The sequence below is a fragment of the Quercus suber genome, unplaced genomic scaffold (genome assembly GCF_002906115.3).
Source record: "Quercus suber isolate HL8 unplaced genomic scaffold, Cork oak 2.0 scaffold_1044, whole genome shotgun sequence".
NCBI lineage: Eukaryota > Viridiplantae > Streptophyta > Magnoliopsida > Fagales > Fagaceae > Quercus > Quercus suber.
Genome location: NW_027070454.1, coordinates 126,858 through 138,723, shown reverse-complemented (window position 1 = coordinate 138,723; position 11,866 = coordinate 126,858). Strand labels below are relative to the sequence as shown.

Below are 11,866 nucleotides of genomic sequence, written 5' to 3'. Positions count from 1 at the left end.
CAAAAACATGGTTTGTGAAAGAAATTCATATTAGAAGAGTCTAAAAGGCTTTGAGCAATTTGTGGGATCAAAACTGTAAGTTCTGGTGGAGGTAGCAATTAGTGATGGGGTAACTAAACAGAAAATTGAATTGATTACGTAATCATTTAACTTAACAAGTTGATTTAATTCGCTGTAAAATCAACCAACGAGGTCTAAACTGTCCTCCCAAGTTGAAAATTGAAAAGTATTTCACAGTTTACCATATCTTTAAGATCTTCCAAGTTTATTAATTAGGTACATTTACAACCATTGCCTTGCCCATGGTTCCATTAGCAGAATGGTGCAATACAAGTACTATAATGAAACACAATCAAATGAGAAATTATTACTACCCTCACTTTAATCCACTGGAACTTCAACCTCCATCTTCAAACCGGTATTGCCAAGAATCTGCAACAAAGGACAAAGTTTCTTTCAAAAGAAAACTTGCATAAATGTAAACAAATTAATATCTAAATAGAAAAGGGGTTGTGTTTCAAATCCCCTCAAACACCAATCCTGTGTACACTCAATCATGCAAGACATTTGATCAAAGTTCCCTATATGAAGCAAGCTATAAAAAGTATAATAGAAAATGACGAATCAGTGAAACACCAACTTATGAAGAAAGGACGGTTAACATAAGCAAGCTATAAAAAAGAACAACACAAAATGATAATCAGTCAAACCTAACACACCTACTTGGTCAACATAATGAAAAATACCTAAAGAGCTCAGCCAAAAATTCATAAGAAATGGGACTCACTATTTAGAGACACCTGATGGTTGCAATGGGAAGGAATATATAAGATGATCTTTTAATAGATATAGCTGAGCAAAAGAAAAATATGTGAATGCAGTGAGGCTAAATTATTTGACAACATTCACATATCATGTAAAGGAATTTTAGAACAAGTATATAATATTTAACAGGATTAGAAAAAAGTACAATTAAAAACTTGCATAAAGCATTAAATTAAATAGGAGACTCAAGTTTAGGAAGACTAACTCTTTAAGAGTAAATGCAGTACTGGTTTATATTTCAAAGAAAGCACATTTGAAGTTTGAGAAGATTTGACCAATACAAAGGAAGAGATGCTCCCTCCAAGGGATTTCCCATATAGGCTCAGGAATGTACATTTACCATGTACCCTACTGACTAGATCATTCAAACTAGAAAATGCAAAATAATGGGAAAAGGAAAACATATCAGACTCTTACGGTACCTGTAAATCATATTAACCAAATCTGAGTTGTATACTAATATTCTGTAACCATGGTGATCATGATAGATATAAAATAGTAATGGAATTTCTAACACCAAAATTTTTCTCCTCCTCCGGGGGGGAAAAAAACCATGTCATGCTTAATTGGAATAAATTTTCTAGAGAACAAATTGAAGTTGAGTCTTATATAATTCAAGTAAAAATACAAACCACTAAAATCTGTACATACTAAATCCATGTGATATCAATATTGTGAAACTCCCCTTTTGACATCCCCAATAGGATCTTCAATAACTCCACCTAAAAGACTCTGTGCATGCTATTGGGTTCTTGATTTTCTGAGAGTTGAAATTAACAGCTTCAGAGAATCGCTTTGCAAGGGCTTGATACAATATGTTGGATCACCACCTTAATCCTAAAAGCTTAAGCCAGTAGGTTTGGGCCAAAAATGTTATGCTAGCCACTCACTTTTGTCACTACTATTTGATGTGGGAATTGACTACAACCACAACACTCACAGGTGAATATTTCAACATATGCCCTTTGACTGAATTAAATTAGATATGCAGGAAAGAAGTATTAAGCTAAACTTTTTAAGAACATAATCACAGTGTTGTCTTTAAAAAAATTATGCAAAGAAATTGGAACAACCTTCTGATGAAAGCTCACATAGAAAGGAATTTATTTGAAATAAAACTACATAGTACCTTCATGAAGTCAGACAAACCCAACAAAGAATTCTTTGTGTAGCCTGCTTCCTCAAGGACATGGGTCAGAACTTGCTGTATCAGGCACCAAAAAATCCACACGTGTAAAAAGGATATGTCACCAGCTGATCTAATTATCACACTTTTTTAAGTTCAAGTGCAACCAATATTTGCAGTAACTAATATGATCTCCAAGCTTTTTATAATTCATGATCAGAGATGCTGTTCCAGATCAGCAATATGTATACAATATGACCAATATGAATGAGATCAAGAATTTCCATAAGAAACTAAAACCTAAATTGCAAACCCTATTGGTTTACAAAAAAGGCATAATTTTTAGTCAAATATAGGGTATCTCTTGCATCATCACCCATCTTATACAAAGAGAAAAATAGTATAAAGTCATCTGTCAAAGTGCATCAGCATTTTTAAGAAGTATATATATACAGTAGAATTTTTAAGAAGTATTAAATTAGACAAATGCTTAGAATTTCAAGAACATAATATTTATACAATTGACTCAACTTTCAAGAATAGTTTCTTACATCTTTTCCTTGTCCTTTAATGTTCCTTTCTTGCTTTCATTTTCATATTGTGGACAATTTGCAATAACCATATCACTTACCATGCAATTGGAGATCATTGTAAGACATAAGAAGTTTAAAATTTCAAATACCACTATACTACCAAGTTCTAGATCCATATTTCAAAAGACCATTGGATATAATCAAACTAACTCAGTTTGTATTTGGCATGTTAATAACCTCAGGTGATCAGTAATCCACCACAATTCACTTTACAGAGAGAATAAAACTTCTAAGCCCAAGATTTACCAAAAAGAAAACAATTAAACCCTATCACTATTGGAGACCCGAGCCATTAAAAGAAGTAAGCTTTTCTTTTATAAATTGTATAGCCCCACATGTTTGATGGAAGGAAATTAATTAGATGATACATTCTTCAAGGATTTTCTAACAAGAACTGACCTCCCTCTGTTGTTCAGATATAAATTGTCCTGACAAATCCCGCAAAACTTCCAACATGTCACTGAATGTGACTTTCCCATTGCCATCCGAATCATACACCTTAAAAATAACTAGGAAACAAAAAGAGACACCAAATGGAAATTCAAAAGGAGGAAATAGTCAAACACAACTTCTAGAAATATGACTTCACAAAACTATGACAAAAAGGAGTCATTACATTCAACTTTCTGCTGCAAGGTGGCACGAGGACTAAATGCAGACAAGAATGCTACAAATTCCTTGAAGTTCAATCCATCCAACATCCTCAACAATCTCTGGAAAATGAATAATGAAGCACACTATCTGAGTAACCAAATAGCACACAACAAAGATGTACAAATATGTACCTCCAACAAACACAAATGCACATGGTCATATAAACACCTACATACAGACAAAACAAGAGGCCTTAGTCCAAATATTTTGAGGTCAGCTATGGATTCCGATCCTCAATAAACTAATTAGGTTCAGCCACGTGTTCTTTTTCACCATTCTATGCCATTTGAAGTCATACACTCCGTCACTTCCTTAATTGACATTTTCATTTTTATTACTTCTATTGATTTATTTTTTTGTCTTCCCCTACATTTTTCCGTTCCCTTAACTTGAATAAACTCACTTTTTTTTACTGTTGTATTAATCACAACCTTTGACCATACATACATACACACATGATACAAACATACAACTCCTTTCGGATTAATATCCTCAAAAATTTTAGAGTAACTCCATATCATCAATAACATAAATAGACATCACAATCTAGCTAATTAATGTTTGATGATGTAGAATGAGGTTTATGATTTGAAGAACTCTACCATGGAATGAAGCTAGGAACTCTAGAGTACCTTAATCTCATGCAGGTGTTTCAAATCAGATGCCACACCATTACTTTTATACATATACATGTTTATAGACATAAATTACATAAATATATACAGAGAGAGACAGAGAGAGAGATTAGGACCTGAGAGAGAGGGTTGACTGCGAATTCAGGTACGGACAAGAACTCCTCAGCAGAGATGAAACCACCGCCATTGCGATCGAGTTGGCAGAACCTTTGGTACAGTGACACTATTTCCTGCTGCGAGACTTTAAAAAAAAAAAAAAATCAGTAAGTGTAATAAGATGAAAAATAAAAACTAGGAGAGGTAGTTAGCAAGTGGTACAGGTGTGGTTGCAGTGTTCCTGAACTTCTTCGATGTCGTACTGAGTGAGCATTGATGATGAGTTTCCCATGTGTGTTTTTATTAAGGTTGCTGGAGTGATGAAGAGGAGAGGCTAATAACTAAGTACAGTACTTGATTGAAATTGAAAGTGAAGATCCAAAATGGCAAGACAATACAATACAATACTTGTCCACACTCCACAATAAAGGATTTGCATTTTTTTCCTCGGGTAGGTAGCAGCAGTTAGCTTAGCTGGGATGACTTAATACCCATTCCGAGCGTGGGTCCTATAAATCTTTTATTTTAGATTCCGGATGATTTTTTTTTTTTTTTTTTGATAAACAGATTGTAGATGATTTTAATTTATGTCATTCAAGGATTATTATTACCATAATAAGACTTAGGTATAATACCTATGTACTGTTATTTAGATTTCTCTCTTAAAATTTTGTCATGTGAATTTTTTTTATCATGGAATGAAGTGTATTTTTAATTAAGTAGTCGCATGGCTAAATCTTAAAAAGGGAATCTAAGGAATAATACCTAAAGTACTATACTTAAGTTCTGTCCTTATTATTATTATCTATATCTGTATGATCTAAGTATCTATAATAGGATTCCACTTTTGGACTGAATTTTAATGTGGTTTAGAAATATCTCTAAATCTTATGTTTAACGGGACAAGACTTGAGGATAACCCAGTAAAATATGTCTTCAACTTCACAAAAAAATATCTACAAAACAGGACACTTTCCTGCTAATCTATATCTTCGAAACAAACTTATCCAAAAAATAAAAATAAAAATAAAAACCTCTTCGACCATTTTGTATATTTCCTTCAAAATCATGTTCCAACCTTTATAAAAAAAAAAAAAATTTATCAAGACTCATGGTTTCTTTTATTTAATTATTCTGTTATATATATATATATATATAATTTCCAATTTCCTTAATTCTTAATGTGGGGATAAAAACCCAAATTTATATATGGGGCCTTGAACCTTATTTGAAGATGTGGGTATATCTGAGGAGGAGTAAATGATTAGGAAAGGCCCCAGACTGGGGAACCACGCAAGGAAATGATAGGGGAATATAGTCCGAGGAGTTTGTCCTCCTCGAATATGAAGAATATCAGTCAAGCAGATATCTGGGCGGTTTAGGTGACATTCTTGGTAGTTCCAACAACAAGGATGAATTTCAAGCACGTATAAAGATGATAAGAATAGAGAAATATTTAAAGGAAAAGCTGCTACTACCGCATTAAATGCACTGCAGTAACTTTTCTAGCCATATTTATGTGGAGAAGACCTCTGAACAATGCAGTCTCAGCTGCCACCACTCATAGAGAATCAAAGAAGGTACTTGATGGGACATATACTCAAGTGAATGCTTAGATGAAGAACAAGTGGAGTGGACGATCAAGATAGTCTGAAAAGAAAACTATATAAATGTAAGAGACATCTCATGAGAGGGGATCGAAAAAAAGAGAGAGTGAGAAAGAATGAAGATTTATTGTAACTCTAAAAATTGTATTAACTTTTAAAACAAAAGTTTATCTCCTCGGACATCAATTTATTCAAGTTTTAAGTTTGTTTTTATACTTGTTCATCTTTTAAACCTTTATTAAACGTTGTTTAATTCACAATTAGCTCAGCTCTTTCACCCATTCTTTACAAATTCATTGTATTAGGCTTGTTGGGCTCATATTCCATACCTTTTGGGCTTGGGCTACAAATCTTGACCCTACATTTAATCTCATGTTGTTGTTGTTTTTTTTTTTTTTTTTTTTGAATTTTTAGTTTTCTTAATACCTAATCTCACCTTTTTCTTTTTCTTTTTGTTTTACCTTCTCAAATCTCCTTTTCTTTATTTTGAATTTGAAAAAAAAAAAAAAAACACTCCTACTATAAAACTATTTCTAAAACTTCTTATCTATGTTCCTTAAATTTAGGCACTGCCATATATCCTCATTGAAACACCGCATGCAAATTTAAACACCCCACATTTTAATTGAAATTCAAATTAAAACAGTTTTAACAATTTAGAACTATATATCTCTCTAATTCTTTTCTTTTAATACTATTCAATATTGAAAAGAATTATGCTCGTAGCACATTGGTGCTCTCCCACAAAGAAGATAAGGGTTCCATAATTGGTTCATAATGATTTTTGGTAGGTACATTTTTTTGCTACTTTCTCTTCTTTCTTTCTTCTTCTTCTTCTTCTTTGTTTTTTGCCTTTTTAATTTGTATATTAGTTTTTGCTGAATCCATGATTTTGCTGAAACACCATTCCTGGCCAAGAGGGTCAAGAGTTTCAAACATCTTGCTCATTTTGCACTAACATGTAACAATTAACAACAAGAATGAAAAAAAAAAAAAAAAAGTTTGAGATAACATCATTAAATGACAGCTTTAAGGCCTTTTTTTTTTTGGGTATCATGATCTAAAATTTGAGATTAATGAAAAATGATGATACTAGACAAAAAAAAAAAAAAAAAAAAAAAAAAAACTCATCGTAATGAGGCTAGTTATTATTATTATTTATGTCAAGGCATTAATTTTTCCTAAAAAATATGTCAAGGCATTAATTGATTTTGTTGTAGGGAAGCTTAAATCCATTATAATAAAAAGGTTTAGTAATAATTAAGCTAACGGTTCACCCATTCCAAAATTCTCTCGATTGAAAGAATGGAAGTCAATTTTAACAAATCCAAGCTTTTTTTTAGGAACATATTCAAATTTCCTCCCTTTTATTATTATAAATAAAAGAGCAATGATACAAGGGACAATTGATAATGACTCATTAGACTGGTTCTTAATATTTTAGGAGTAGGTAAGTCAAAATTTTTAATGGCCAAATTGTCAAAAACTTCAAAAATTACATATGTTATAATTTTTTCCCCAAAACTTTGCCCCCTTCTCAAGCGTGCTCTGCCATTGGTTACAAAAAATAAAAAATTAAAAAAAAATGAAGAAGAAGAAAAGAGTTTAATTCTTTTTCAATATGTAGTGTGTATTTGGATACTGCTTATTTTGCTGAGAACTGAAAACAATAAAAATATATATATTTCGGTTACTGTTCATTAATGAAATTACTGTACATTTGCCTATTTGCACTGTTCATGACCATGAACAGTGTAAGAGGTGCTGGACTATAAAAAAATAAAAAAAAGGCCAAAAATGCAACTTACTCTAAACGCAAACACAAACAGCCTTACCCAAACGGAGCTGTAATATTCGTAGTTGTCACATCATTAAACTTTGTTATTTATTTATTTTTTTTGAGAATGTTTTTTTTTTTTTTTGGAGAAACTTGACATCCAATATTATTTAAACTAAGTTAGTCATGTCGGCTTGAAGTATATGATAAATTGGTGATGGAACATCTTCTATTCACACAACACAATCTAGAAAATTAATAGACAATTTAGCCAAACTGTAAGTGGCATTATTGCTTTTCAGTAAAAAAGAAAAAAAAAAAAGAAAAGAAAAGAAAAAAGGAGCATATAACGTGAGAATGGTCAATGTAATGCACCATTATACCATCTTATCAACCTCAATTTCTTACAATTTACGGTATTTAAAAAAAAAAAAAAATCAAGTTATATGAAATTGGGCAAACTTTTTACTTTTTTGTTGAGAGAATGACAAATGAAAATTCAGTTATAATTTCTTATGCACCTTTCATTAGTTTTTTAAAAAACATAAAAATTAAATTCAAAAGGAATAAATTGAAAAAGAAAAAGAAAAAAAAAAGTCACTTGCTTTACATCTCTTGAAAATTCCAAGTTTATAGGTTTTCTTTCTTATTTCGATATACGGTGAGCTTTAACTTAAACCAAGTTGAATACTGGGTAGTGTGTGAAAGTCTTTTCCTTTCAGCCAAACACTACTTTTCTTCGAGGAATCAGAAAGCTTAATAAGACAGATTTACATCTCTCTTACTCTCTCTCTCTCTCTCTCTCTCTCTGTGGAAATCGGAAGAGCACGTGGATTTACAAACCTGAATTGCCCAGAAAAAGAATTTCACCAATTATCAGGTTTGGAATTTTTCTTCTTAACCTAAACTTACAATTCTTATTTTTTCTACTTTGATTCACAATCTACGCTTTACTGAGCGTGAAATTAGAGAACAAAAAAAACCCAAAATTCGATCTTTCTATATGAACTTGTTTAGTTTTACTCACTCTATGGGTATTGAACAGGCCAGGTCTCTAACGTTGTACCTCGATCATCTTTGGTGTACGGTCAAATATGGTATGTGCATTCTTAATTTGCGTTTTATTTGGATTAAATGTTTGACCTTTAGTACATATGGTACATTTTTGGCTTGCTTACTCAAACAACAAAAAAAAAAAAGGGGAAAATTTTTGTAAATGTGGGTACATAGGCTGAGATAAACATTGTTCTTTGTATATATATATATATATATATATATATATAAGCTTGTATAGGGTCAAAAGGATGGCATGAGCATAAACTGTTTAGGCCGTAAGTGGTGAATGCCCTTGGATTGCCCGACAACTGGTTATGACAGTTGGGGTTAGTTGCCCGTAGGTTTTACTTGCTAGAGGCGAGTCCAAATGGGTCTTCTCTAGTATATATGGTACATTTTAGGCTTACTTACCCAAACAACAACAACAACAAAAAAGGGAAATTTATTTAAATGTGGGTTCATAGGCTGAGATAAAAATTGTTCTTTGTAATATATATAAGCTTGTATAGGGTCAAAAGGATGGCATGAGCATAAACTGTTTAGCCTGTTAGCGGTGAATGCCCCTGGATTGCCCGACAACTGGTTATGACAGTTGGGGTCAGTTGCCTGTAGGTTGTACTTGCTAGAGGCAAGTCCAAATGGGTCTTCTTTAGAAAGGTTCCCTACGTTATTAAAAAAAAAAAAAAATTATGAATGATGAGGGTTAGTTATTGCTATATATGTTGTTGGAAATTGGAGAGTTAGAAGAAAGCGAAAATGTTTGTTGCTGTTGTGATATTGGTTACTTACTGAGACTTGTTACACTAGGGGTGTAGATGAATGAATTTTGATCCGAAATTGTGGTGTGAGTTTTGTGTACAAATTCTATGTACTTAAACAAGTTTGTGCTTAGATGAAACTATTCCTGAGTGGAGTTGTTATCATGCTTTTACAAATAAACGGAATGTAACCAGTCAATGATGTATGAGTAGTTAATGATTTAAGAAGCTTTACTTGTTCTTACAACTTTGACATCTATGAATGATGATATGGAAGGTAGCATACCATTCACCTAAATAATTTGGAGGAAAAAATGGTTAGAAGAGCAAGCATGAGACTAACTACCCCAAGACAGGTAACATTGATGGAGATTTTCATACTGAAGGTCCAACAAGGAAGTAATTGCTATACAAAAATGATTGGTATGAAGATTGAAGTTATTCTAGAGGATTAACTGCTAGATTTTAGGTAATTTTAGGCATCTAATAAGTAGAAAATAGAACACTTACTATTACAGGGGTGGAATGATGGACAAACAAAATTTGGTGTATGCCATCAAGTTTGAATATTAAGAAGCTACATAGTGGACCCTGACTTATATTGAAGGGCAGACATATATTATTGGATCATGGAGCAAAAATATAAGGTTTCCTCTGCTACATTATTATGCTGCATGCATTCTTGTTGTTAGGCCCTCATTACTAAGCTAGCTTGTATTCAAATTCAAGCTCATTTATTCTTGCAGGACAAAATTAATGGTTTCTTTTAAGAGGAATATTGATGGGAAGTACAAAGGGTTCAAGATCCACAGAGTGCGTGTATAACTTACCAATGAAAAGAAGAAATGGCCATCTTGAAATTAATTTTGGCTTATACTAGAAGTAGGAGACCTGTTTTATACCTAACTAGAGGAAGTCAAGATATTCTACAACTTTTACTTGAGTAGTTACAAAATGCAGCATATTGACCTGCTTTATTGGACTGCAAACATAATGATCTAGTATAATCCAGGTTCCAGGCAACTAAAAGATATATTTTCTTATGTTTCAATCTCTACACCATTGATATATGAGTCGGATACTACATTATGTGCCCATTATATCACAAATAGAAATTAAGTTCTTCCTACTTGTTATAATTTTTTTCCTTACATTGTTATTCAAGAAAGGGATTATCGCTAATCTTTATACTTTTTATGTAAACCATTGATGTCAAATTTACCATCTCAAAAATAAGTTAAGATGTTTTGTCATAACCTTTTTGTTTCATTGAATTTCATTGTTCAAGAAAAGGATTGTCACATTTATGTTGTATTCAAAGCATTACTGTCTGTATTAATCTAGAAGATGTTTTTAAATGTGAAAGCATTGAAGGCATTTAGGTCATGTTTTACAGGCTATGTAAAATACAAATCTAATGAAGTATATAATGCTTTAATTGCAGTTTTTGCTATATCTATTTCTTCTAGCAACTTTAGCTATGTTTAGTGTTCTTCATTTTCCTGCTGAAAAGAATAAAAAGTTATACTCCTATGTGTCCTCGCTACTTAATCACTGATTTATACTGTAACTGTTGTACAGGCTATGTATATCCGAGTTAAGCGTAGTAAGACAACTTACTTCATACGGTGTGATCCTACTGAAACAGTTCTAGACATAAAGGAGAAATTGCAAGTCCTCATTGATCAACCAGTTAACAATCAGCGTTTGATCCTAGTTGGTACTGGGGAAGTTTTAGAGGATTCAAAGACATTGGCAGATCATAAGGTATAATCCTCTCTGTGTGTGTATATCTGTGTGCGTATATATATATATATATATTTTTTTTTTTTTATCCTTTTTTTTTATCCTTATTTGTATTTTAGAAATTAGTACTCAGAAGCACCTGCAATGCCCTAAAATCTTTTATAATACGAGCTTTAAATATGTTATAATTTTGTCAATACATTCATCGTGTTTTTCAGGTTGAAAATGATTCAGTTGTGGCACTGACCTTGAGAAAAGGTGGTCTTCTTAATTCTTTCCTCTCTGATTTTTATGCATCACCTGTGTACTACTGGGTACCCTTGTGCATTTTTTATGTTGCTGATAGGAGTCTGAACAGCTAAGTTGCATTTGTTTGAATTTCTATAATTTTCACCTTGTACTATACTAAGCTACTCTTTAGCAGTAAATAGTTGAAAGGTTAGATGTTAATATTTTCCTATGAGCTCTAGCTCAAATAGCACTTCCTACCATGACCTTACTATCCTATTGTAAATGAGGGGAGGAAATGCAATCTTAGCTAGAGCCCATGGTATAGCATTTGCCATTTGAAAAGGTAAGGAGTCAACTGATACACTATAGCTTTATTTTGGTACCCTAACATGGCCCGTTCTTGCACATGTCCACCATGAATCTGTTCATCTACGATGCTTCCACCAGTCCAATTTTTCTATTGTAGTTTTGACCTGTTAACAGTCGTAATCTTAGAAAACCTGACTTTTTCAAGCTGGAGGATAAGCGGTTGGAAAGTATTGTGATTCAGTTAGTTAGGTGGCTCTCATAGCTCATGAACAAGTTTATGTCTCTTCAAGGACACATGAGGTTTTAATTTTTCATAGGTTCTGTAACATTGGGACAAATTTTGGGGGCTCTGGTGGGTAGTGTTTCTTTATATAATATGGGTCTTATGGTTATCTTAGCCAATGTGGACCATCTTAGATTTGCTGGTTGTGAATTTTTTTTTTTTTTTTTTTT

At 32.4% G+C, this 11,866-nt stretch overlaps 2 protein-coding genes across 3 annotated transcripts; one reads left to right on the top strand and one right to left on the bottom strand.

The window, feature by feature from the left end:
• Window positions 1–212: 212 nt before the first annotated feature.
• LOC112033715 (uncharacterized) lies at window positions 213–4,370 on the bottom strand. Its single transcript, XM_065769074.1, has 6 exons — window positions 4,152–4,370; window positions 3,950–4,074; window positions 3,161–3,257; window positions 2,944–3,053; window positions 1,955–2,029; window positions 213–432 (listed from the first exon to the last, which is right to left on the bottom strand). Exons 1-6 carry the CDS (start codon window positions 4,219–4,221, stop codon window positions 382–384), a joined length of 528 nt encoding a protein of 175 aa, XP_065625146.1. The 5' UTR covers window positions 4,222–4,370; the 3' UTR covers window positions 213–381.
• A 3,561-nt stretch (window positions 4,371–7,931) lies between these two features.
• Window positions 7,932–11,486, top strand: LOC111998273 (polyubiquitin). Of its 2 annotated transcripts, XM_065769075.1 has the most exons (4): window positions 7,932–8,193; window positions 8,359–8,410; window positions 10,709–10,894; window positions 11,092–11,486. In XM_065769075.1, the coding sequence occupies exons 2-4, from the start codon at window positions 8,408–8,410 to the stop codon at window positions 11,233–11,235; spliced, it is 333 nt and encodes a 110-aa protein (XP_065625147.1). In that variant the 5' UTR covers window positions 7,932–8,193; window positions 8,359–8,407; the 3' UTR covers window positions 11,236–11,486. The 2 variants fall into 2 exon arrangements, with proteins under 2 accessions (XP_065625147.1, XP_065625148.1); XM_065769076.1 differs by lacking the exon at window positions 11,092–11,486 and having other exon boundaries at window positions 7,937–8,193; window positions 10,709–10,900.
• The last annotated feature ends 380 nt before the right edge of the window (window positions 11,487–11,866 follow it).

Coding starts and splice junctions, on each gene's coding strand:
- LOC112033715 (XM_065769074.1), bottom strand. CDS start 4,221: ATGGGAAACTCATCATCAATGCTCACTCAGTACGACATCGAAGAAGTT. Junction 3,054..3,160: donor CTTGCAGCAGAAAGTTGAAT/GTAATGACTCCT, acceptor TTTGTTTCCTAG/TTATTTTTAAGGTGTATGAT. Junction 2,030..2,943: donor TATCTGAACAACAGAGGGAG/GTCAGTTCTTGT, acceptor TGCCTGATACAG/CAAGTTCTGACCCATGTCCT.
- LOC111998273 (XM_065769075.1), top strand. Junction 10,895..11,091: donor AGACATTGGCAGATCATAAG/GTATAATCCTCT, acceptor CGTGTTTTTCAG/GTTGAAAATGATTCAGTTGT.